General features: G+C 41.1%; 1 protein-coding gene across 4 annotated transcripts in view; it reads left to right on the top strand.

The window, feature by feature from the left end:
• LOC128450387 (apoptosis-stimulating of p53 protein 1) overlaps window positions 1-27624 on the top strand; it is a 44287-nt gene that overhangs the window by 8018 nt on the left and 8645 nt on the right. The window contains exons 1-11 of one of the 4 annotated variants that reach the window (XM_053433796.1): window positions 14-282; window positions 5100-5247; window positions 6959-7066; window positions 10141-10202; window positions 20766-20861; window positions 23010-23066; window positions 23379-23499; window positions 23820-23899; window positions 24286-24450; window positions 24546-24686; window positions 24806-25001. In XM_053433796.1, coding sequence (XP_053289771.1) covers window positions 166-282; window positions 5100-5247; window positions 6959-7066; window positions 10141-10202; window positions 20766-20861; window positions 23010-23066; window positions 23379-23499; window positions 23820-23899; window positions 24286-24450; window positions 24546-24686; window positions 24806-25001 — 1291 coding nt within the window. In that variant the 5' untranslated portion in view covers window positions 14-165. Of the gene's footprint in view, window positions 1-13; window positions 283-5099; window positions 5248-6958; window positions 7067-10140; window positions 10203-11303; window positions 11527-20765; window positions 20862-23009; window positions 23067-23378; window positions 23500-23819; window positions 23900-24285; window positions 24451-24545; window positions 24687-24805; window positions 25002-27624 lie in introns of those variants that run through there. The other 3 variants (XM_053433797.1, XM_053433798.1, XM_053433799.1) reach the window with 3 other exon arrangements.

Genomic DNA, 27624 nt, shown 5'->3' with positions numbered 1-27624 from the left:
TTATGTTTCCTGCCCTGACACAGACATACACACACACACTGCCACCCACAAACACACAACTTTCTCTCATTATCTGGCTACATCTTCTTGCGTTAAATACACACATGTACACACTAAAACACACATGGACACTGCTGTGTTTGGTTTTCGCTCGATGGGCTTCCAATGAGGGGATTCTTTGGCCGGGTATTGGAGCGGCTGGTGTTTGTGTCCAAAAACCTCAATCTGAGTAAATGCAGGAAACAGAGGAAGAAGGTCTCGTGCAGGAAAACCAAACCCTCGGTGAGTGAGACGCAGAGCAGCTAGACTTTATTTCACACATATATGTTGTACCAACTCTTCACAGTCAGTGTAATGTTGCTGAGCTGTAAGTCTGAGGACACAATGTCACATAGCATGACATGCGTGTTTCACCAAGCGTTTTATGGACAGGATCAGTCATATGAACGTGACAGTGACGGTAGTGTGTGATATGAAAGCCTTGTGGAGTTTACTGTACTTAACGGGACGAGGCGGGGGCAGGAGGGACCTGGTTGGGGTGTCAGGTCAGAGGATGTGCGCCCCCCACTGTACTGCTCTGCCTATAATAATTACCACAGTGTGTGGATGTGCCCGGTAGCGAGTAACTAATAACATGAGCATTGATGTGTTTTGCACAGCAGTTGGGCCAACAGTGGCCCCCTCACACTTTCACTCTCCTCTCCCACTATCTCCTTCTCTGTCGCTTAAAATAGCCAAAGTCACTCTATTCAGCACCGGAGGCATTTCAGGAACCACAACTCAATCTGTGTGTGTGTGTGTGTGTGTGTGTGTGTGTGTGTGTGTGTGTTATGGGTCCTGTTTAATGATACAGTATGCTATTGTATGTCTGTTACTGACTTTATTTTTCCGTTTAAATCCATCTATTTAAGGTATTTAAAATATATATGCAAATATAGAATTAAAAAAGAATCATAATGGACATATATATGTGGGCATATTACATCTTATCATTGTTAGCTCTACACACACAATGGAGAACGTGTTGGCTGGTAATAAAACTTATAGTAGCCATTAATCCACATTATAAAGTTTTTACAACAGTGTAGCTTAGAGGTTTTGTTGGCTCCTTTTGACCTCTAAATATATTCAGGTCTGGGGGATGTCGGGTGACGTCACATGTCTTGCAGAGGCTGTGTTGGGGGTCCACAGTGGGAGTAAACAGCAGATTGGATTTCTTTGCACATATTTCCTTCATGGCGCATGCATGATATTTCCCAACCAGATTCATTTTAGATGGGGCAGAGTACAGGACACTGTATCCATAAACTTATTCGAATCAGTTAATAATTAAATGAAGTAAGACAGCCACGACATCAGAAATGTAGGCAGACCTGGATCTATGATCCTATCTCAGCGATTAATAAATAAATACAACTGATTGTCTGTTTGTGTGAGGAGCGACAGGGACTAGCAGACACACACACACACACAAATACACACACACACACACGCATGCACACACTACAGCATAGAACTGGGGCATTGCCGATTGCCACTGGGTATACACACTGGTAAAAGGTAAACTGCAGAGGTGGAAGCTACACATGCTGGTATTGCAGTGAAATGGACAATGCCAGAGGATGTTCAGAGTTTCACAATTTATCTAAGTAAATTAAAGAATATACCTTCCAAAAAGTAGATTTTTAGCTCAAGGAATTAATTCAGGAGCCTCAAGGCCCTGGTGGCAAACACTCAAGCACACAAGCAATGTGTTTAAAGAAATATACGGTGGCATTCTTATTAAGTCTGTAGTTATAACAAATGTGAAGTTAATACATATACAATTTTGAATGGATATTGATGAATAGAATAAAAAGAATGTCTTTGATAGAAATTTGTCATTTTACAAATGTAAAGAGAAAAATAAGAAACGTTAGTAAAAAAGTAAAGAATAACTAAACAAAAGCATAAATATGAACACAGGTGTTATGGAAGTTTTCTGGAAGCTGGTGAAAGATGAACTCAGGCAGCAGCTGATGTCTGACGATATAATGTAGACCTGATGCATCAAGGAGACCAATAGGTGAAACAATATACTGACAGAGTAACATGTGCAGTTGTCACCCCCCCCCCCCCAAGTCTGACAATGTCTTCCACAGCATTCCCACATATCTTCCTCTACTTGTGCCCCATTCTAACAGAACATCCATGAATTACTATAATTGCTGTCACTCTCTATGTTACATGTAGGCGTTTGCATCATTTTGGATAGTTAAGTATGCATAAGTAAATCACATTGTGTCCTTACGTCTTGCCACTCGTGAAATACACAAAAGAGTTAAAGGAGTGAGAGTTGAAGTTGGTGTCTCTCTGTCTGGCACATCTGAGTTAGATGTGAAAGTCCCTCAACGTAGACACTACAATGTACTGTTGGTTGGTCCTTTATCTTTAACCTAACCTTGGCTACTGTTTTGAGAGAGAAGGGAGTATCTGTGGAATTTAGACAGGCCCTATTCTCCTGTACAGATATCATGTGTAATATACAATATGCATAATATATAGTGGCCTCTACAGTAATGTGTGAGGATATTCAAAAATGTGTCTACAACGAGGAAATATGAAAATGGAAATAATATATACAAAGCCAACAGATTGATATTGGAATATGGGATACAGAAAATGAGAATTGCACAGTGAGTTTGTGGTGCTGAACTTTGTGCTTGTGGTCAAATGGTTGTACAGTATATATGCAGTATACAGTACAATTGTTCTCACACTTTCAGTTTAACAATAAAAAGTTGTCTACCTGCTTGAGGGGAAGACAGGCAATGCGCACAGTCATGTGTTTAATGATGTGAAGAACATGCATAAGAGAGGGATTAATGAGGGAAATAAACAAATTTAAATACACATCCATAATAATTTAGTGTAAAGTTTAATGCAGGAGGCTCCCTAAGATGTACCAAACAAGTCCCAGGTTATTTATCACAGCTAGTTGGTGGAATTAATACAATTATTGGTTATAATGAGAGGAGAACAGGTTTTCTCAAGCGAAGCACGATGAAACAGTAATGTTTTGCATTTGGAAGAGACAAATTACTTTAAATTACTGCACTTAGACATCGCCTCGTATTTATGAATCATATCAAGTGATGCTGCATTGAATCTCCATGATGGTTTTAAGCCATTTCGACATCCGGGACATATGCAGCTGCACAGCCACTGCATGTTTCATTAAGTTCTGTGAATTTGCTGCATCTACAGAGAATATTTTGGCTGCGGGTTTCAGGGAGTTATTATTATTTTGTTGATATCTGGCTGAAACGATGGAATCACTCCAAATAATTTGATTATATAAAACGTCTAAAATTCCTCTCTGCCAACCCTGCTGTAGTGTATCAAAGGCTGGTGTTATAGAGCATGTGAAACTGAAACATTACAGTCCTTGTGTGGCAACGAATAGCCTGTTTTGATGACTCATGCACGAGTAAAACCCCAACTGTATTCGCAGGGTTTCAGGGTTTGGGTGGGTGTGTGTGTGTGCGCGTGTGCGCGTGTATGCGTGTGTGCGTCTAATCCAAGCTTTACAGAATGTGTCCCTGCTCAATCTGTCTGCATGCAACAAGAGATTACTTCACATGATCTGGGACAGGTGTATAGAATACTGTGGATTAGTTCACTGTGTATATTTTGAGTGTGCGTGTGGGTGTGCATGTGCTTGTGTGTTTGTGAGGTAGAGAACAAGCGAGCAACATTGAGATTAAAAGCATATCTGTATCTGTGTGTGCCTCAGTGTGTGTCTGCTCCTATCCCAGATTACCCTAAATTTATCTTTCAACTGCCGACCGAGTATCTGACATGACATCATCGGTGACATCACTGGCGGTAACGCAGGATGTCCTCTATCTGATTGCGATTTTAATCTGTTGGCTACAGAATTTACAGGATTTAACAACAAAATGATTTGATCATTACTCCCCAGACGATATAGTATAAAATCACATACTGCTTTTTCAAAACTGTTCATAAAATCTATTTTTGTGTACACTGAAAGATAATAATGGTAATAATAATAATACACTAAGTGCAGAATTTATTTGCTTATTTCATTTCTAATATTACTATTTATGTGCAATTTTATTATGTTGGGCATCATAGTATTTTCAATATCAAGTTCCAATTACATTTTTATTTTCACTGATAATTTTATGCTTAATCACTCCATTGGACTCTATTGTGCAGCTACTGTAATCTTGAAGCAAGCACAATCATTTTTATTGGGATCAAGGAAGTCTATTGTATCGCAAAAGATCATATTGGCACTTTTATAACATACATTTCTTTATTAGTCGAAACAAAGCTAAACTTTTAGCAACCTTTTGATCAGGTTAAACCTCTGTCGTGAGCCTTGTGTGTGTGTGTGTGTGTGTGTGTGTTTGTGTGTGTGTGTGTGTGTGTGTGTGTGTGTGCGTGCATGCATACAAGCAGTTATTGACAGGTAATCAAAGCTGTGATCAATGTGTTGTGGATTCAGACAGACGAACGGTCGTATCTTGTTATCTTGTTACAAGTTGCTGTCATCAGTTGCTGTCAAACAAAGCCTCATTCCCTTAGTTCTTCTCGTCACTGTAATTTGACACATGTTGTATCTACACATATTGAAAGTTTTCAATTTGATTAGATAAAAGTCAGCCCTGCAGCTCAGGTGTCTATGTTGTTAGACAAACCAAGTTGCCTCGGAGCTTGTGGATTAAATCGTGTCTGGAATTTAAGCAGCCTATCTACATTCACAATACTTGTAAATATATTGTTGATGTTCCTGTGCAGGGGTGATCTATTTGATCCACTACTAATTTTTTCAACTGAATTTCACACTTAAATCAAAATCTGCTCACTCGCTCACGTTTTACTTCTGCAAAAGGGACAGGACTGAGTCATTTAGCAAAGTTCACCGTGCTGAAGTATTGTTACCTACTAGTAAGCTAAGTTGGTTAGTTATTAGTAATGTCTGACATTGGCTATTAAACATTTAGGAATTCTTTCATCCATCATGTCCAAAAGGTAGTCGATAGTTGTACATTTTATGACATTTAACCTTTTTATTTCTATGGTTACAGGTGATACTGACAGTTTACCTCAATGACACCCAGCAGATGCTAACCGAGGTCCCAGTTTCTCCGGCAACCAGAGTGACTGATGTGGTTGAATACTGCAAAGAGGCCGGCGAGGGGGAATGTCACTTAGCCGAAGTATGGAACGGGCATGGTGAGTCCAAGTCCATCGATGCACAGCATTTATAAATCTTTCTAAACAGTTGTCAGTAAGCGACAGAGAAAAAAAAACTAGACAAATAGCACACAAAAGTCCTCAAGCGTATTGTTAAAAAAAAGGTTAAACAAAACATAAAAGTGTAACAGATGAAAACAATGATTCTAAACCCATTTGGTAAAAGCACATTTCAATAGTAGATTTAAAAGCAGTCAGTGACAGTTAAGTTATGTGGGGGTGAATTCTGATTTAGAAGCTCAGCGAAGTGGCCCGGTGGCAAACAGGGTCTTGGAAGTCTAGATCAATATTTTAAATTCAGTTTTAAAACACTAATGGGATTGGTAATAATATTAATATTTCCACAAATCCCAATTTTTTTTCCTTTTAAATCATCGAGTTAGCCTCCAATACCCATATGGTAACTATTGACAGGCTGACATGATTATAACCTGAAATTAGATAATTTGTTTTGAAGTTAAATATACACAAAAGTCAGACATGCATCACTGCTGCAGCCTGTGAAATCAATAGCAGTGTTAAGTGCCTCCTGTATACAGGGTATCATTGTGAAACTTGAATGGACCAGTCCATCACATGCAGACATTTGGTCTTGCTGGGTCCTATAAAACATGGCCTACATTCATTCAATCATAGCGGTTGTTGCAGCAATCCACTTAACATCGTAACACACAACAATGTGTTTGTGTAGCATTGTGGTGTGACTGAGCGGTCAGCCAGGCTATAAATGGCTCTTATACTATACTGTGTCTCAGAGGGTGACTGTAAGGCAACACATAATGAATGGTGGTATAAATTGTGTGTGTGTCAAAGTGTCGCTGTGTGATGAAAAGCCGTGCCTCAAGGCCGCAAGTGGCCTCACAGCTTGTGTGTATGTCTGTGTCTATGTGTGTATTTGTGTGTGTGCTTAGGTGTGTGTGTTTCTGTGTGCGTGTGTGTGTGTGGCCACGAAGCCGTTGTCTACATGTGTACATTATTGGCTTTGATGGATTAATGGATTTTCCTGTAGGAATGTTGTTGTTGGGCCTTTGAACATGATCCCACTCTGACCTTCTTTTTAGTTTTTTCCTCTTCAATCTTATAAATGTTTGAATACTCATTCCATATTCCAGCCATTACAGAAACCAATTGAGTGTAGTTTTAATAATAGTCAATTATGTAGGAGTTATAGCAGGTTTCCAAACTTGTTTTCATCTTTTAAGGCGGTAGTGTAATCTTTGTTTCAGATTTAGATTAACAGACTAATTTTAAATTTTTTAATTTTAAGCTTTCAAATGTTTAACTTTTCTATTTAAACATTCTATTTTCTATTTCCCCCTGTATGGAGCTTTTATCTTATTTCCTGTATGATCATTGCTCAAATAGAAATATGCAAACTCAAGTTTGAACAGTTTGTCCGGCTCCACTTAATTTCTATATCCCTTGAAGGTTGTCTGACATCTTTGGAAACTTTGCAGAATAGAATATAGAATGCCTTTATTGTCAGTAGTATTACAATGCTAAGGAACTCTGCTGTGCATCTCCAAAATTTTTTAACATGAAAAAATAAGTTAAATAATTAAATAATAAATAAAGGTATATACAGTATATAGTAAAACCTGGTGAAATAGTGCATGTAGCAGGGTTATGCATAGTAATAGTGATAAAAGCATAGCTTGACGTTAAAATAAAGTTGTATTTCTCTCCTCAGAGCGAGTCCTCCCTCAGGAGTTATTATTGCTGGATCTCCTTCAGCAGTGGGGGGCCAGGAGGCCTGAGGTCAGCTTCTACCTCCGACACTGCCCCGCCTGGGCACAAGGTATACGCACATGCACGCACACACGCACACACACACACACACACACACACACACACACACACACACACACACACACACACACACACACACACACACACACACACACACACACACACAGATACACGGTACAAGTTGAGTCCACCTAAACACGCGTCTATCTGCTGATTTGCAACAACTTTCTAACAGATTTCTGTTTTTTTCCCAGTAATCAGCTAAATTCACATGAAAGAAATAGAGTGCAGTTGTGTGTGTGTGTGTGTGTGTGTGTGTGTGTGTGCGTTTGTGTGTGTGTGTGCGTGCGTGCGTGTGTGGGTTCAGAGGCTCATTCAGGGGCTCGGTCAGTAATTAGCCAGATAAGATGATTAGAAGTTACATAATGTGGACGGGGAAAACCAGAAGTGTGGGGGAGGGGGCAGAGACACAGACATGACGTTTGGTCTGTTGCAGATATGTCACATGACTTTGAAGTGCTTGGTGCAACAGCGAATACACTTTAGACATACACCTCCTGTAATGTAATGTAAACATTTTCGGCAAAGAGGAAGGGAATAATTGGATGTGTAATACTGTATGTATCTGTGTGTGTTAGCACCCAGGGCACATGGTGGCAGGGCTGCCACTGTACTGGTCTGTAGCACTGATGTGTTTCTGTGTCAGTGTCAGCTCCCCACAGGCAAGGGACGACCTCACCATTTGCTGGTGTATCTCCTGTTCCCCCCTTGTTCATTGAAAACATAATTATCATTCATTAGAATCTCATTGATAACATATGCTTGTGAACAGTGAAGTGTATTCTGAATAATGAATTAAACACTTTTTTCAACTTGGCTGAGTCATCGAGCCCATTCATGATTTTATAGAAACAGTATATAAACCTTTATTAATGATACATTTATGCCACCATTGTTCTCATTCCCATTCAATATTTTTACAACAATATATAGGTTTTAGCCTGTTTTTTTCTGTCCCAGTCAGAGATTGTGGTGCCAGCAGCTTGGTAATGGGGCTAAGATCAAGAGGAAGATGCAAAAAAAGAGCAGCAGGTTATTTGACCACCTGCTGTGAAGAGAGGGGCCTGTTTTCCTCTCTGTCCCACTGTTTCCAGCACCAATATTTAACCCAGATGTGGCTTTGATGTGAACAACTTTGATTTTGGACTGACAGGTTGATGCCCTGCAGCAGAGTTAGGCTGTGTCTTAAATAAGGGGGGGTGCATCCTTTGAAGGATGTGGTCTAACCAGCCAATGAAGACCACCCTCTTCATTTGCCACGTGGACCTTGACGGCAGAACCAAAGAGGATTTCAGTGATTAGCATCAACAGCCTGTACCGACCTTATTGCCATTGCCTAGCAACAGAGCTGAAGTTGGACACAACAAGAAAGTTTTAATTCCCTATTTTAACAGCTGTTTTTGGAGTAAAAGCCTGATACTGACGTATTGGACGTCTTGTTCCATGCCAGCGCCATTACCTATATGAAAAGACGGTTGGTCACCAAAGCTAAATAATCCTAGGTTAGGTCTGGTCGAGACTCATCTCTCTGTTGGAGGCTTCGTTTCTCGGGGACAGAATAAAGTGTCAGACAGAGCCCTTAAAATAGGACAGCCCTGTCGCGCCGCTGTGATGCAATCGATCTTCAAACGCAGCCTCTGAAGAATGCGACCCCTGAAACGAGACACAACTATACTGTCCTTTTCGTTTGCTGCCAACTTGTGTGTGGCTCCTCACCTGATATAATAAACCAGCATCTTAAAAACTTTAGCCGGTGGCTCTCTTACCACCGCACATTACCCTAATGTATTACCTCTTCCCAGGCTAATTTAGCATCATCTGCCCTCTGCGGCTCATTGAAGGCGCCTGTGGCGAGTTTACACCTCCCACACAAGGACACCACGTTCCTCTTACAAGCTTGGCCTGCTCCTCCTCAAATAATCAGCCCTGTAGCGGGGAGCAAACTGTTCTCATTGGGATGGAACAGAAGTGATCAACTGGTCATTAGTGATTTTAAGCAGCAATCTAAACTGTCCCGGAGTGAATTGAATGAAAATATAATTTTAAGTGCTGTGTTTTTTATAAGAATATTTGTTATAAGATACAATTGAAACTGCTCCAGTGAATATAGAGTACTGTTGAAGTGCTCTACTGACTAGAGGTGAAGCTTGGAGCTGTGTGGGATTAGCCCAGATTGAACCTGTCTGGTCTTGGTAAAGCATTAGAACAAATGAAGCTATTTATAGATTACAAACCCTCAGAAGAAGGCCGAGCTACAGATGAGAGAAAGGGAGGATTCCCAACTTTTGTTTGTATTCAGAGGACATTTTTTATACTGACATTTTTTATCGCAATTTTAAAATAATCAAAAAGCAAATAAATAATGTTTTTGATGTTGTAAGCAAACCAGCATGCATACAGCCTGTGCTAAATCAATCCCACTGTAATGCGAGGCCCTGTCCTCTGTATGTCAGTGCTGCACAGAAGGCAGACTGCCAACTAAAGCATCTACATCCTTAGAATTCGGAAATTGGAAAGACTGAATTTAAAGTGAGACAGTGAGAACGAGGACACACAAACATCATTACTTTCACTTTCAACAACAGCATACATTGAATTCTAAGAGTGGAGCATGGTGGAAAGAAATAAAGAATTATGAACATACATGAAATAAATCCCATCAAAGTATTTAAAATACATCATGAGTTTAGATGAAATGATGGAATTATGATTTAAAGCAGCCAAAAGTAGAAGAAAAGCAAATTTTTACACCCTGAGATGTCCCTGTTCTTTTATCTTTGTGATAAAGCACGAGTTCGAATAGTAACGAATAGTTAATTAAGGCCAAAGACCCCCTCGCTCGCTCACTCTCTCTCTGAGGATGAAGAACTTTAGTTGGGATGTTTATTTGACCACTGCTCTCTCTCTCTCTCTCTCTCTCTCTCTCTCTCTCTCTCTCTCTCTCTCTCTCTCTCTCTCTCTCTCTCTCTCTCTCTCTCTCTCTCTCTCTCTCTCCATCCAATACACAAGGCTCGGGTCAGCTAATCTGCTAAGATATCTTTTCATTGTTCTTCTTATATGCAGGAAGTCAGCAGCCTCTGGAGCAAAGCTGGACCTCAGAAGCAACAGAGAGCGCTAATGACAGGGTAGGTGGACACACACACACTCACACATAGACCAGAGCTTGGCTGAAGGTGCAGAACATGCCGTGTTTTGCATTTCCAATTAGCTCAACTTCAACACCCTGGGCCTATTGTGCATCGTGCACATTATGGCCTTTTGCACTCTAGAGCTTTGGTTTGTCTTGAGATATTTTAGCATCTATGGGAAATGCCTTTGCTTGAAAATACAATATATAGCTCACACAGAGTAATAATGTATACATATATAAATGTGCAAATTGTAATTTCTGAATATGAGAGAGTACATTCAGACTCCCATATTGTTGTTCCATTCCTAGAGATGTGAAGTTGAAGCTAAAGGCCAATACAAGCCCGCTTAAAGCTGCACATGCATCCATTCAAGTTCAACCTAATGAACCATGTTTGTTTAATTCTATTTTCTTGATGAACACCGATGAAACATTGAAAAGAACAATTGTTTGTTCGCAAATGTTTTCACAAGAGGCTGGTACAATGCTGTGTGTTTGTGCGTGCGTGTGAATGTGTGTGTGTGTGTATGTGTGTGTGTGTGTGTGTGTAGTCTAGCGGATTAGCCCACGGATTAGTGACAGTGATGATTATAGTTCTCCAGTGAGAACCATGTGAACATGTGAAAACACACACACACACACACACACACACACACACACACTGGCACACGCACACACACACACACACACACACACACACACACACACAGACACACACACACAGCATAAATATTGTAGCATATATAAAATATATATCATGCACTATATATATTACGAATTGGCCTTTCATCAAAATACTAATACCTTACTAATATCTGGTGGCTAACTGTTTTGTTTTCCCAGCTTGCTTTATCCTGTTCCCTGTACAAAATAATGAGTCATGTAGTTAAAAGAGCCTCTGACCTCATGCTAGCAGCTTTTTATTTATCTCTAACTACTATTTTCGACCACGTTGGCCATTGTGTTTTACACAGGCTACACCTTAGCTTTGTATATGTGGGTTAGGCCTTGGTTAAAGAGTCACCAGCCATGTTTGTATGTGTGTTACTGTGTTGGTCAGTCTGCTGGTTAGTCAGCCGCTGTGCATATATGTGTGTGAGTGTGTGAGGGTGTGTGTGTGTGTGTGTGTGTTGGTCAGTCAGTGAAGGTGGGATTAGCTTGGTCCCATGACATAACCGGGCTAAGAGGATTTTTAGTTCGCCAAACAACTCCTCCTCCTCTCACCTCCCTCACTCCTTCACTGTCGTCTTCAAGTCTCTGTCTGACTTTTGTCCTCCGCCGTTGGTTTAAAGCAGCAGCAAAGAGACGCGAGCACGGGGGTGAGTTCTCAAAATGCTTTTCTGTGTGTGTGTGTGTTCGCCTCCCACTTTCTACCCACCTTACACTTTTTTCCACCTTTGCAATTCAGCTAATCATACATGATAGAAGAAGGGAAAATGTGGGAGTAGGACGAAATGTAAAGGTGACTTTGAATTGTATGTGTGTTGGGTGGGTGTCACAAAATCAGAGCCTAGTAAGCGTTTATGTCAGTGTGTGGCAGGGTGTGGTTTCTTTTGGCCATGTGTGTTTGGGTTTTACGTTATTGTAAGTGTGTCCGTGTGTGCGTGTGTGTGTGTGTGTGTGTGTGTGTGTGTGTGTGTGTGTGTGTGTGTGTGTGTGTGTGTGTATATGTGTGAGGGTGTGTATGTGTGTGTTTGTGCATGTATATCTGTAGTTATGAGGGCCAATTTGGGTTTAATACCATCATTGTGAGGACATTTTGATGTTTTGAGGACAAGCCTTTTTTGAGGGTTAAGACTTGACTTTAGGGTTAGAAGTAGGGTTAGGTTAGAGCTAGGGGTAGGCATTTAGTTGTGATGGTTAAGGTTGGGGTAAGGGACTAGGGAATGCATTATGTCAATGAGTTTCCTCACAACTATAGAGAGGCAAGTGTGTGTGTGTTTACCAGCCGTACATAGAGATGTGGATGCATGACTCCAAGTCAGGGTGTGACTTCTACGTCTATATAATCATAACCAAAAGCTCACTTAGTCACTCACTCACACACACAGACACACACCAGATGCTGCTCCATTTCACAGATTGATGTCCTGATAGTCTCGCAAAAGTTTCCCACTTGGGAAAACAATCTGGTTTGTTTGTATTTCTTTAACCAAACACAATCATCTTGGGCGGCACTAAGTCCAGGAGGCAGTGATAATGCCCCTGCAAAACAGTGCTGGATGCGGGGAGGCAAGCCGCTGAAAAAAAAAAAAAAAACTTGTATTCCCTCTAAACACAATAACAACAGAAAAAGTAAAAGTCCACAGTGTGATCGCTCAATCCATATCTTCATTCAATTCTGCTATTTTCCGTGTTTCGATTGCAGGTTGGAGGTTGCTCTCAGGTTTGCTGCAGCTCCTACAAAGTATTAAGACTTAAAAGTTTTAAATTGTCTTAATATCAGATCTGACAAGGGTTTTCTTACATATCACCGCCGAAGTGCACCATGTGAATTGTAAATGCTCTGTATTTGTATAGAGCTTTTCTAGTTTTGATGGCCAATGAGAGCGCTAAACAGTACATTCACTCATTCACACACACAATCATACAGTGCATCTATTAGCAGCACTTTTTTTTCCCTATGAGGGGCAATTCAGGGTTCAGCATCTCGCCCAAGGACACTTTAGCATGCAGACGGGGAAGACCGTGATTGAACTGCCGACCTTCTGGTTGGAGGACAACCGCTCTAACACTCAAAGAGAATTATTAGTCCTGGCTACGTCTAGCCTTCTAGCCCGTGAGGTATGAAAAATTAAAAAAATAAAATATTCTCAGAATGAAAAGGTTAGCTATACTTGTAAGACACAGAGGAAGATGTCAACTTGGAAAGACACTAAGAGTCAAGAGTTGTTATATGATGCGTGCTTCCTGCCTACCCAGTGCCTGAACTTTACGAAAGAGAGTTTTCTGTGGTTGTGAACGTGTCTGACCAAAGAATCTCCTGCTCCGTTCCAAATATGTGAAAGGCAAATTCCACACAAAGTCTACACATATTCCAGAGTTCATGTCTGAAAACAGCTACTGTTCACTGTAATTTCATTAAACAAATTGACGTAGCACTGTGACACAATATCAGCGGCTACCTACAGAAATATGTTGCTTGTCCAATAATATTGGACGCCGGTGTTCTGCAGTAAGCTCCTCCCCGTCACAGCCTTCTACAACCCTCGCCTCTGACCTCACTACGACCACATGGTGACAGTCACATACCTTGAATTAACACACACACGCACACACACACGATTCAGTGTGTTGATCCGATCGCGAGTAACTCGACCCCATCCAGCTGTGTGAGAGCACTGCTAAGGGATATATTAAGAAGTCAGGTGTGTCTGTGTGTGTTTGTCTACTCTTGACAAAGCACAAATATCAGGGGCTGTGTTGATGTAAATTAGGATGAATATTTTCACTGTATGTCATTACTAGAAAATCATCGGTAAGTTATGAGATAGCGTGGGTTCAGGGATGTCGGCTGACTTGACCGGCTCAATGTGAACTGGTGATGGATTGATAATGGTTTGTCTTAGAGCTGGTTACTATTAAAGGTGTGTCTTACATTTTCATCAGAGGTTTCCTGTGACATCTGGCTTGTATGAGTGATAAGTCAGGACAAATGCAAAGGGACGGACAAGCTCTCTGCGGTGCGGTTCAGAGACGTGACCTCTTAGTCACAGGATGGGCCACCCTGCTGTGTGATGATTCGTCGCTGCAGTGGTTCTGATAACAGAGTCTTCCCCCTCTGGTCTGCTTTGGCTGCTGGAATGTCTGAGGGCTGTTATTGTAGATTAGGGTGAATATTTTCACTGGAGGAGTACAGCAGATGGGAAGGGGATGGGTTTCATTGCAAGGGTGACCTATGATCAGAACAAGGTGTGTGTGTGTTTGTGTGTGTGTGTGTGTGTGTGTGTGTGTATGTGTGTGTCTGTGTGTGTGTGTGTGTGTGTGTGTGTGTGTGTGTGTGTGTGTGTGTGTGTGTGTGTGTGCCTAACTCTGCTAGAACATATGCACCGTTGGGAAACTTAATACTCCCAAGCTGAAAAGGAGAAATATTCCCATGTGCTTCAGATTATAGCTGTGATCTCATCATAGGTGAAACTGCAGCAAAGACCAGTGAACAGCGGCCACATAAGATAGTTGTAAAGATTAAGAACAAAATGTCGCCATTAACAATTATGCACTTTCAGTAAAATGCATCGAATTTAGTGTAACCAACAAATGGAGAATGCTCTTTGTATATTTAAAACCAATTTACTTGACTGGTCACCTTCATGCAGGACTTGTCATCATTGGGGACACAATAGTTTGTGCAGGAGCAAGGGAGCAAACCTATAATTATCCATTAAGTGGACGACCTGCTCAACTTGCTGTGCCACCCTAACATGCTTCCACAAAATCCTGCATAAATCTTAGAAACTGTAAATCCTGCACTCTGAATGAAGAAACTGTGGAAATTGAGTTTTCTGTGACTTCATAAACCATTTCCAAATGGCTGCGAGTCTCCTGCGTCTTCTGCAGCATTGCAAGATAAAAAATAATGATCAAACAATCAAAGAAAGGTCAGAGGATTATCAATGTTCAAGAGAAAACATTGTCATTCAAAATCCAGACTGTGAGGAAGTGAGATTGCGAAGGCGAGGTTGGTAGTCTAATGGGATGCCAGCTGTAATGTGAAGGGGTCATTAGTTGTAGATCCAGGGTTTTTTACATAATAAGCATGAATGGTTAACAGACAATGAATAAACACCCTGATTTTACAATGTATCACTATAGGGAAAGAACTGTGAAACTATGTCAAAATGATAGTACATGTAGACGTTGTTTGGATCATTGGTCACATTATGATTTTAGTAGGATGTATACTTTAGGTATGGCAGAGCTTAAATCCTGATCACTGTCGAAAAGACCCTTGTTCAACATAAAGGAGGTTTCTTTAGATATTTGAGGAGATGCAAGTTTATATGAGGCCTTTTCATTTGCTACGACTGTCAGGCTAATGAAATTAAATTTTGGCTTTCATCAGCCCTCCATTGTACGCCTCTTCTGTCCTATCCATCCCTTCTTTTTGCTCTTCTCCTGCTTTTTAATTTGTGGCAATGTCAGTTTCTGTACCAGTTGCAGGTGAGAAAGGGCCGATTATAGCTGGAAAGGTCCCTACATTGTTTTACCAGTGTAAACCACTGAAGAAGACGTAGCTCAAAGTAGTGCAAGCAGCCCAGAGGCATGTTCACCCACACAGTCAACTAAAAGCAGTTTAAATGGACTGAAAACCACCCAGGATGGAAACACTGAGCTCAAATACCACACAGCGTTACACACTTTCTGTGTTCAGCTCAGCTAAGTGTTTTCTTAGCCATTAGCTGAAGTGAATGAACAGGAAAGACTGCATTTAACTATTGAAATATTATATTTAATTTCTACTGTTTCTATCAAATAATTTAGGCCCCTCCTAAATTTCCCCAAAATAATTAAAGCGAGGGTTTTCAGTAGTTTTAGCTCGTTGTTTCTTTGGTGGAGTAAAAGACTCAAGGGTTCTGCAAAGAGCCAATTCTGAAGAAAACTCAAACATATCAGTTAACAACTACTTAATATTAACGAAAATGTCGTCATGAAAATGTAAATTTCAATTGAAATCTATTTCAATGTCTATTTAGTTTAAAAAAACATAATGAATCGCTGTCAACTACTTATACATAGATGTGTGTCAGTTTCAGAGGGCGAAAGACCAAATGTTTGACGCAGCAAGTTAGTGCGATTATTTGTGTGTGTGTATGTGTGTGTGTGTGTGTGTTGCAAAGGAAATGGCAGAGAAAGGGAGAAAGAGGAAAATATGACGCAGCAGGAGTCAGCTGTTATTCCAGTGTGCGCTGGTTTGTTTGTATGCAGGGAGGTAAATAGTACTTCCACACTTCTGGCAGTAATATGTGCTACAGCTGTTCATCTGTCATCGACTGCATCGCGATCATCGTCCTCATGTTACACATCTGGAGCAGCAGGCGGAGGTTGACTGAGTGCCCCATCATGCTGTGGTGCAGTGATCTCCCTTCTGAGAGAAAGTGGGAGAAAGAGAAAGAGGGAGGTGTGAGGGGGAAAGAGAGAGGGAAGGAGAGAGAGGAGGGGATGTCGCTGCAGCAAAGAGCCAGCTGCAGAGGAAAGACAAGGACTGAGAGCGAGAGAGAGATGAAGGAATGCAGATAGGTAGAGAGAGAGATAGAAGATGTTGAAAGGTGCAGAGGTAGAAGGGGAGAAGGAGAGAACATAGACAGAGGGACCGAGGGAAATACAGAAATAGATGATAAGAAGGGATAGAAAAGATGATGACATAGAAAGATAAAGGGATGGAGAATAGGAGGGATGTACTCTATTGTAAGATGGATGGAGATAATGACTTCCCCGCTGTGTTTTCTGCACCAGTGTATATGTTCACATGTTTGTTGTAATTGAATGCGGTGTCACATTAGTGGGTTTTCCACTCTGTTCACACGTCACAGACAACACACCAATAACTGAAAGAGAGTGGATGAGAGAGCGAGAGAGACGGGGAGGGAGGGAGTGTGCGACGAGCATTAGAGAGACAGAGAGAGAGAGAGAGAGAGAGAGAGAGAGAGAGAGACAGGGAGGAGAGTGTCATAAATCACAGCACATCACTGGGTGGACGAGAGGGAAAGTTGTGACAAGGATCGCTCTGGTTTCCTCAGCTCTTTTTTCTCTGTCAAGCCCACATCTTTTCTCCCTGAAAGCATTTTGAAGGTGCTCAGGTCTCCGGGTCTGTGAGCGGCTGGTCAGCATGGAATGGAATGAGGTGGATTTGGTGCAGGAATTTACTGTTGAAGGACAATGCAGCAAAATTAAAGTCCGCTCCTGCAGGATCACATGGGACAGCCTGCAGGTAAATACGGCACAGCAGGGGGGCTGGTCAGAAACTGCACGTTAGTGACAGCATGCAGGCTCGCGCAGCGTCTAAAGCAGCATGAGCAGCAGAATACATGACACCGCCTGTGAAGTGTTAACTTTTCAGTAGCTGTAGGATGCATGCCATTGATAAAACGATTACAAAGACAAAACTGAGGAAAAAAAGATGCTACATTCACTCTTGTGACTGACAAGCAATCTTAATCTAACCCATGATTATATCAGCAAGTTAAATTTGATATATTAACCTACTGCTTTTGGAAAAATAATATCTTCAGGGATGTGTTTTTTTAGATTTGTATTGTTTTAGCTTTTTTACTATAAAATATAATTTTGAAAGGGTCAATGATTCTTTTGTACTTAGAGTGGAAGGTGCTAGAAAATCAACCATCACCTTTTTTACTACGTCTTCACATGAGAGACAGAATGCACATCAGCACAACTTGTTTTCCTTAAAGTTGAAAAAGCAAGCTCGTTGGACTGGTAGCTAGAACGCAAGAGTTTGGAAGAGATGATTTTACTGTAGTTCACCAAGCAAAGAACACACCAACAGACTCTGTGAAATGAAAACAAAAGTGGCATTTTTAGTGACAAATTATTCTATTTTCCAGATGAAGCCTCTCACTGTTCATGTTGAGTTTCTCTAGCTTTCCGCCATCTGACGATGCTATGTGTTTTTTTAAGGTTTTGTGTCCGTTGCGTGCTGTATTCCCCCCTTTGGCTCATACGGACATAATTATAGGGGGCTGGCAGGAGGAACTCCGGAGATTGTCCGCAGCGCCTGACTCGGTCATGTGCATTCTCACACACAGCCCCTGTGGATAATTTCAGGAGATTGTCCAGAGTGTAATGCAGGTCTGAAGGCAGCTTTAGTGTCATCTGATTTCAGCTAAGTCAAAAAGGTGTACATGTGGGACTAAGATTCATCATGTGGCAAAAAACGTCCCCCAATAACCGAGTTAATAATGTCTTTTTTGAGTATTATACATCTTGCGTGACTTGAGCAACATGAACTCTCCTGTTCTTAGAAGGTCGCTGATCTAGAAATCAGACTAGTGTATCATGGTCGGGCCACATCGGACTAATCCTTGCTGGGGGTGGCCTTAACTCGCCCTAACCTACTGCCACAGTCATACATCTACAGATTAAAATATCAGTGCCAGTAACTTCTAACAATAACATTTTTCTGTTAGCATTGTCAGAAATGATTTAATTCAGGGATATGTTTAATACTAACATTATTATTGTAGTAACTTGAAATAATATATTATTGTAAGTCGCTTTGGATAACAGCATCAGCTAAATAATATGTTACGTAATGTCCAACTCTAACTATGACCTCAGTGCTTAAACATATAATTAAATCTACACCCTTATGACAAGGTCAACAAACACTGATCATATAAGAAATATTGTGGCAGGATGGATGTATTTGATAGGTTAACTAAAGTTTTTTGTTTGTGTGGTGATGCTCCTGGAGGTTTTGTTGTGAAAGTCTATACCCACTACACCACCGTTGGCAATATTCTCACTAGATATCTGATTATACAGGCCCTGCTTGGTATCTTTAAGTTGACAGCACCGGACCAGAGTACATTAGCATAATGCACATCAAAGATCTGAGGATCTGCAGTTTCCCATAGCTCAGCAGTTAGCTAATGACATGTGGAACCACTGACGGGAAAAACAGTGCAACATGCATAATGTCCTCGTCTAAAACATGATGCATTGGAACACTGTGTGTCTGCATAATGTCAGTGAGTGTTAGCCGGAAGGCAATGATGCTGTCTGTAACCCAGTGTGACCATCTGTGTCATTAATCACCAACGCTGATATTTAGCAGGGTGCTAATTCTGCCAGAGTTGGAGCGTCCACTCCCGGAGCCATTTAATGGCCACTGAGTTAATTCATTTTTCTGATTTCGTATCTAAGAATTGCCAAAAGCCCAGGGCTATGTGCAGGGTAATGGACTTTTTCACAGATTCCTCCCTGAGTCAGGGCACTCAATATTCCACAGAGGTGTTCAAAGATGTATTCGGAACATTTAACAAAACTGACGGAAGCCTCAGTGCCATTGGATTTAACTGTTCTGAACTATTTCTCTCTGATCTCTGGCATATAATGAGTTTAATCTGTGTGGCTTTGTTCAAGGCAATATTCTTGAATTGGAGATTTTTTTAAATGTACTACAGTCTGATATACTGTATCTACAGCTTTCATGTACAACTGTTGTTTTAAGGCAATGCTTAGTGCAGGCAGTTAATCAAGTTCAACCATATCAAGATTTTACCTGCAGTACAGAAGAGTTCCCATTTAAAAGTGCTGACAGTATATGGTTATTTAGAGTTACTGAGACATTTGTTTAAGGTAGAGAAGATGGGTTTTTCACGATCAATTTTAATTTAGTATGTTTAACTCAGTTGAATTATTATTATTATTAAACCATTTTTTCAAACTATCTTCCAGCTCAAGATCTCTTTGGACTGATTAACATGTGTAAATGTAGCTGGTGTAAAAGTTTACATTACTATAGTAAGACTGCTTCAACACATAATGTAACCTTTCACACCACACATTATATTTTTACAAAAAGGGCCATACTTTAGTCTCTGAAAACCTTCACACACTGAGATCAGAAATACATTCTTTAAGGCAGATTCATTTTGGGGTTCCTCAGGGTTTCATTTTAATCTAAGTCAACAGACAATTCTACTGTAGGTGGAATTCATAAATTCTGGATTGAGACTAAATGAACTGTGAGTTTCTTTGAGTTTCAGCGTTTATGTTTTAACTTGGTAGAAACTATACTTTTTCAGCTTTGGTCCCAGGCCTGTTCAAATCATCCCGGTCTATTGTGATGGTTTATCATGATACAGTACAGAGCCCCCTGGTGTTGAAGCAGTCTTCCAGCGTTATTTAGGTTATTGCCTTCATGTCGTGGATTCATCATTTCCCGCTGGATAAAATTTGAAAACTTTTTTATTGTCTTGCTTCCCCACTTGAAATGAATGCAGCAGACCAGATGCTGTTTGTCTGCGTGTATCCATGAGTGAACAAACACAATAGCAGGATGTAGCTGGGCTGAAACCTTCCGCTGTTGTCTGCTAGAGGCATTTCTCCCCCCCCCCCCCACCCACCAACCCATCCACCCATGACCCCACCCAAAAAAAGCCATACTTACACACACACAGGCACAAACATTTCATCATGTAATCAAAGGAATGTTTGTTCTGCCCAGCCACTTAACAAGGTGTTCCAGTGTGTGCCCGGCTCTGTCAGTAAAAATCAGGACACATAATCAGTGATTAGATTTTTTCCAGCCGTTGATGTCATTGTCACAGCACTGTGATGACCCGGGCAGAAAGGATACAGACATTTTCCCTCGAACCAATACTACGATATGTCCCGCTGACAAGGCCACCAGCTGCTGGTAATAACATCGTAGCACACTGGGGCGGCTCAATGACCTAAAGTGTGAGGTGATGTGTGTCTGCAGCTGTGTGTCATCTTGTGTCGTCAGTCCTTATCTTAGCTATGTGTCATAGAAATACACAGGGGGAGGTTGAATTAATATATGCAACTCTTGTGTGTGTCCTCGCGTGTGTAGATCCCCCGTGTGGAGCTGACCCTCTCCGAGCTCCAGGAAATGGCCACAAGACAACAGCAACAGATAGAGGCTCAGCAACAGATGCTGCTCGCCAAGGTAACTTAAATCTATTACCTGTCAGGAACTGTAAGGTTATCTACGTTAGGGTCCGCCTGAAAAGGTCAGTCCCAGGAGCTGGCCTCGGAGGAATGTGTGTGAGTGTGTGTGTGTGTGTGTGTGTGTGTGTGTGTGTGTGTGTGGATGATGGCTCATACGTCTTCCTTTGAAACAGAACATGTAATCCAGGTCAGAGTTTAGGGACTGGAGAGAAAAAAAACAAATCCATTTGATGCAATAGACAACCATTCACCTTGGTGTGTGTGTGAGAGAGAGAGGCAGCTCATGGTCCCTCGTCCCCGGTTCCCACGTTAGGAAGTGACTTTTGACTTTACAGGAAGTGAGGTCAGCAGGGGGAACCACAGATGGATGTTGAAGTAGAATTGTACTCCAGGAAAGAGTCACCAGGGTGAGCCAACACAAACCTGATTCTGAGAACTTATGTTCATGTGATAGCATGTTCACTTAGACTAAAACAAATACAAATGTTTTCCAAAGGAAATTGTACTTTCAAATACCAACATTGATTTGTCCAATTTTGTTTTTTCCAAAACCCATTGTGGCTACTTAATGCTGATACACAGCATTTTTAAAGCAGCAATCAGCAATCCCCCAGTGTTTCCTTCCAGTGTTCAAGTGTTTCCCTCTCTCATCCGCCATGTGGAGGCAGTTTCCATTATCTGATCCATAATTAGTTCAAAGTGGGTTTAGGATTTCCATTTATAAAAGGTAAACAAAAAGTGCTTCCATGTTTTTTGCAGCATTGTCTATGTAACAAAACGAGCTACAGTTATGTAATGTGTTATGTGTGTGAAAGTTTATGTGCATGTTTGTGTGAATGTGTGTGAATGTGTGTGTTTGGTTCCAGTGAATGATGGGAGGGTTCTTGCCAACATTCCATTTCTCTATTTGTGTGTGTGTGTGTGTGTGTGTGTGTGTGTGTGTGTGTGTGTGTGTATGTGTGTGTGTGTGTGTGTGTGTGTGTGTGTGTATATGTGTGTGTGTGTGTGTGTGTGTGTGTGTGTGTGTGTATGTGTGTGTGTGTGTGTGTGTGTGAGAGATAGAGAGACAGGTCAGCTGTACTACGTGCCAGCACTAGAGAGGTGTAAACTGCCTCAGTCAGCATCACACAGGGCATCTCTCTTCCTCTCTCTCTCTTTATCTATCTATCTCTCTCTATCTCTCTATCCATCTATCTATCCATCTCTTGCTTTCCTCTTTCTCTGCAGGATTGCAGGATTTTTGTTTTATAATGTGTGAGGAGGTTTATTACATAAATGCCTACATTTCAACAAAAATCCGTTGCCACATAGTTCCCAAAGTAACAGACAGTAGGCCATTTCAACAGTGACAGTGCCTGTACATCTCTACCGTTATTTGAAAAACTAAATCCTTGAGATGAGTAAAAATTGTAAGATTTAATTAAAGGTGTTTGACAAAAAATGTGTGATAACAATTCAAGGATTTGCCATTTTTATATGTAATCCCTCTATTATCAGAGGCTCTAAAACTATTTGACAAACAGATATAAAGCGACGCCTGAAGTCTGGAACTTATGGAAAGCCTACGTTTCCTCCCATTAGATGCTTTGCCAGGTCACTACTGCAGATGTTTCAATTACAGCTTGTTTTAGGGTCATTATGTCTCAGTTTTGTCTGCAGTGATTCCTCTGTTTTATTCCTTTTTAGTACAGGGGAATATTTATTTGCCTGGAGATGCTCTTGGTTAACTTTTGCACTAAGTCTTGGATCCTTATCCATCTGTACTGTGAAGCACTCTCCTATCAGCTTTTTCAGTGCCCTTTAGAGATTGTGTGTGCATAATGGATTTTAATATACCTGTGTCTCGTTATTTACATTAGAGCCACAGTGCAGCCTAAGCAAAAAGTAAATTTATGATCAGATCACCCAAGACAAATGTTAATATCTGAACAGGGCCATAGTAAAAATAGAGAAACCAGGTTCCCAGGACTTTCAAGTGAGAGACACTATCTGCAATAGAGGGAGAGAGGAGGTGTAGGTTTTGGATGATGAAAGAAATATTTATAGCAGTAAGTCTGGTGCCAATGCCAACAAGTCTACACAGCAGAAAATGTAGCTGTAAATGTATGAAAATCACCAAACTCATCATGTCCTCTTTTTCCTGTAGGAGCAGAGACTGAGGTATCTTCATCAGGGAGGCAGATCCAACCAGGGACAGACACAGGTGGGATCCTTATGTCTTCTATCAGTCTCAAGGAGAGGTTAACATTTTTTCAAGTTTGCTCCAATACAGCACACATGGTCATATGTCCATTCAAATTGTCTCTGTAATTCATCCTGTAGATACTGGCTTCCAAGTTCCAACTGCTAACTGAATGGATATAGCAAACTTAACATTTTAAACAAGCCCTGTTTATTCAACCCGAGTTATGGAGACACAGTTATTTAGTTTTTTGTTGATATTTCAGTAGCTAATGAGATGAAAATGCAAATGAACCTTTATCCCGGGTGGTTTGTGTTCTTCTCTCTGGTTTAGTCTGAAGCTGAGAAGCTGCAGCGGCTGAAGGAGCGAGTAGAGACTCAGGAAGCAAAGCTGAAAAAGATCCGAGCCATGAGGGGACAAGTGGACTACAGCAAACTGATCAACGGAAACCTCTGTAAGCCTAAACCCACTGAACACACAGGATGATGACTGTGATTACAGCCACTGCAGTTTATGACTATAAATATTAAAAAGACAATGAATCTAATCTACTGAAACATGAAGGGAGCATGTGCAAAACAGCACTATACAGTGTGTATTCTTTGAGTGTTTATATGATGTGCCTATGATGTATTCAGGGACTAATATATACAAATATTTGCTGTGAATAAAATATGTATACATATTGCTGTAGATGCATACACACTTCTCACAAAATGAAGATATCAGCAGTGATCTCATTCACTGTGAATATAACTTCTCTCCCGTCTGCAGCTGCCGAGATAGACCATGTGAGCAGCTTGTTTCAGGAGAAGCAGGCAGAGCTGCAGTCTGCAGTGGTCCGAGTTGACCAGGTAATGCTGAGGCTTGTTTGTTGTTGTCTATTATTCATATTATTCTAACGGCTGTTATTCAGTTAAATTCTGCACTCTACAACGATACAAATACGTACATGCCTAATAGATGAGCTAGTAATCGAACAATTCCTGTGTATGCCGACACATGAATACCTTCCCGTTCACATCTGCATGCGCATGCCCAGTGTAAGTGAGATGTCATATGATATGTACTTTCAGGAGTGTTAGTGCGGATGGGAAAAATTGAATTTTGAGCCGAAACGCTTTTATTGAGAGAGATCATTTTAGTTTGAAAACACTGTTTTCAAATGAAAACATATTAGTATAGATGTAACCTAAGTGTCAGAGGAGTTGTTAAGTTCTGTGTAAAACTGTTTCACCAGTTGACTCAGCAGTTGGAGGATTTGAGGAAAGGGCGCATTCAGTTTCACTCTGCGCCGCCTCAGGGGGCACCCACGGGGGGCCATGGTACCACCACAGGCCAGAAAGGGTCGCCCCTCTCGGGCCCTGCAGCGCTGGAGCTGAGGAAACTCTACCAGGAGCTGCAGGTAAATGACACTTCCCACCTCATTTCTTTGACCTAGGAACAGTTTTCAGTGACTTGAGCATGTAAGCACCGTGTATTTCTGTCTGCTGTGTTTAGGCTCGTAACCGCCATAACCTGGAGCAGAGCAGCAAGTTGTCCCAGAACAAGGAGCTGCTAAACAAGAGGAACACCCAGGTGACAGTGATGGATCAACGCATCGGAGATCTGCGAGAACGCTTGCACAAGAAGAGAGCTGAGGTACAAAAGTTTACTGCTTAACATGGATTTTTATTCACGGCTAAACAGTATGTAGAAACACCTCCAATTTGTCCTGACAGCCTAAGTTGATGTCTCACTCTTTCTCTTGACTCCTCTAGTTAAGCCGTATAAATGGAGGAGGCCTGTCCTCCCCTCAGTCCTCTTCCCATCCTGCTGGTGGAGTTTTGGGTCGAGTGGCAGCTGTCTGCCCCTACATCCAGGTTCCAGCGGAGGGGAGACAGGAGGCCGGTTATCACCTGCCAGTTGACCCTCCACCCAAACCCACCCCACTCACCCACACCCGTTCCCTCTCAGGTTGGTCCAAAATCATTTCCTGTCTTTTACTTGAGTTTTTCTGGCTGCACTGTCTGATATGTCTGTCCAAGCTCTAACTCACTGTCCTTCTACTTCCTTTCTCTGTCTTTTTGCTCCTCGTCTTCCTTTCCCCTCATCTGTTGTTGTTGATGTCACCCTAAATGTGGATGTGTACGTCACTGATTATTGTTTTGTCATTTGTTGATGTCGTGGTGGTGGTGTTGTGACTGTTGCTGTTACCATCCTGTGGCATCATTATGATGATGTCGCCGTGGCCATGTCCCTGTTGTGCATGTCGTTGTTGTCGTTTTGGTGGTTGTCACTTTGCTGGTGGGTTTGGCTGCGCAGAGGAGGACAGGAATGGCAGCAGGAATCCTCCCAGCCAGTGGAAAGTGTCAGATTTAGACATCGTCCTGTCTGAACCCACAGAGACGTGGGAGGGACCAGGGTCCCCTCAGGGGGTCGACAGTGACAACAGTGAGTCCGTAGAAGGGGCTAGAGAAACTTACTCACCTCTAGCTGCAGTAATACGTTAGCAGCACCTGGTTACTCACTCTTCCATACACATGTCAGGGTGTAGCGGGCGTGTTAATAGTAGAATCCTTCCTCACCAGTCTGTGATTTCACAAGTTCAATTCAATTCAATGGAATTTGTATTGTTCCAAATCATAATATATATTATCTCAATGCACTTTACACAGTATATACATATATATATGTTTGAATGACCCTGAAACATCAAAGGTTGCATTGAAACCATACAGTCTGTGTCATGTCTAACTATACAGAACAGATGGTTTAGAGAGAGAACATAATTGAGTCAGCTACAGAAAGTGACCTCAGAATGTAAGGGTCACGTGTATGAGGACACCGACAGGACATCTGATATCCAGCAGCTGCTCGGGGGTTAGAAAGGACAGCATAAGACAATATACTGAGGGCAAACCACAGCCTGGACTGAGTCTCATGGTCAGTTATTCTATGTTAGATTTTAGATGGTTCAATACAGTGAATTCATCACCTTCAGTTTACTTACAAAGTCTGAAACAATCTGCCCAAAAGTAACAAAATAGAATGATGAAATGATTTTCCTAGTCAGTAATCATATTCACATTCACACACATATTGAGTCTTTTTACATGGAAAGCAATATTCCATCCATTGATCTTCTTCAGAAGACAACATTGTTTGGATTATGGTGTAGACATTATTTGGGAATAAAATATTCCATTCATCATACATGTCCCTGATTTCGACTCACTTTGTTACATCCCACTGTATTCTGCCAGTTTTAAAAGCGCAACCATGTACGATGCTACCATATACCATTTTGGGTGTTTTCTCTTAAATGTTACAAAAGGTACGAGTCCTTTTTATTTTTCCGTCTTGGTTACACCCAGGGCATGTGTCATCATCAAGAAGTTGGTGACTGAAGGTGTGAAAATTCCTTTGAGAATAGATATACATCTACATAGTGTGACTAAGGTCGGAATACAACACAAGTCTTAGTTCAATTATTGCTTATTCCGAGTATGAACTTATTAAAGTTAAGCTAATTAGAAAATGCAGTTAACATGACACTGTCTTATTCTGATTATTGGCTTAATCAGGTTAATGCGAGAATATTGAGACACTACTGTTGCTTATGGTAAAACATCATTACACCTTGGCTTGAATAAGGATACAATTTCTACTCACTTAGTGAAACTTTTGTGTTTATAAGTGTCTTTAACCAACAAGGTCACAAATCCCATTGTGTTCTTGATGAGCAACAGCAAATGCCACGGCTTTATTTGTTATCCCTGCTTATATAATTCGGAAAATACATTGTTGTAACTTATGTCAACAGTCTGCTGGGCAGGCAGGCACAGCAGATGAATGAAAGGAAGTCTGAGGTACACTATATATAATGTGGTATATATTATAATGTGTGTGTATGTGTGTTTGAGATTTTTAAAGGAGCGTCTGGCAGCTGTTGTTGGAATCATCAGACAGCAAAGGGATAGTTCCCCCAAAAATGAAAATGTACTCATTATCTACTTACCAATTTGCCGATTGAGAGGTGGGTGAAGTGTTAGATCTCTATATAAAGAGGATTGACGGGGCAACACCCTACAACTGAAGCCAAAGCATCTGGATTGCCCCCTGGTGACTGGCTGCTGTTAAGATCATAAACCACCCCTCCCACTAAAAAGTGAAAGCACATGTCAAAAGTGGTTTCTGACATTTTAGGTTGTTTTATATTTATATGTCTGTGGTAATGACCAATTGGCTTCAATGCTTCTCATGCGTCTGTTACAAAGAAAGACTTTTCCAATCAATGATTTCTGGATATAGCTAGATAGGTAGGTGTAATGTAGGGTATTATAAAACACGTGGAATTAATTTAACACTGACTATTAAATAGTTAGACATTGTGGGAAATAAGCTTATTTATTGTCTTGCCACAAGTAGACTGATACCACTCTTGTGTTTGTTTGTTAAATGCGTCGCCACAGCTCTCAGCAAATGAGCTTATCTCAAACAAAGGAACTAGTCTGGCTCTGTCCAAAAGTAACAATATCCACTTACCGTCACCTCTAAAGCTAATTCATTATCTAGTTTGTTTAATTTGAGTTTAAAG

The sequence above is a fragment of the Pleuronectes platessa genome, chromosome 11 (assembly GCF_947347685.1).
Source record: "Pleuronectes platessa chromosome 11, fPlePla1.1, whole genome shotgun sequence".
In the NCBI taxonomy this organism is placed as follows: Eukaryota; Metazoa; Chordata; class Actinopteri; order Pleuronectiformes; family Pleuronectidae; genus Pleuronectes; species Pleuronectes platessa.
Note: the sequence above shows the minus strand (reverse complement) of the source record. Positions and strands in the feature narration are given on the sequence as shown.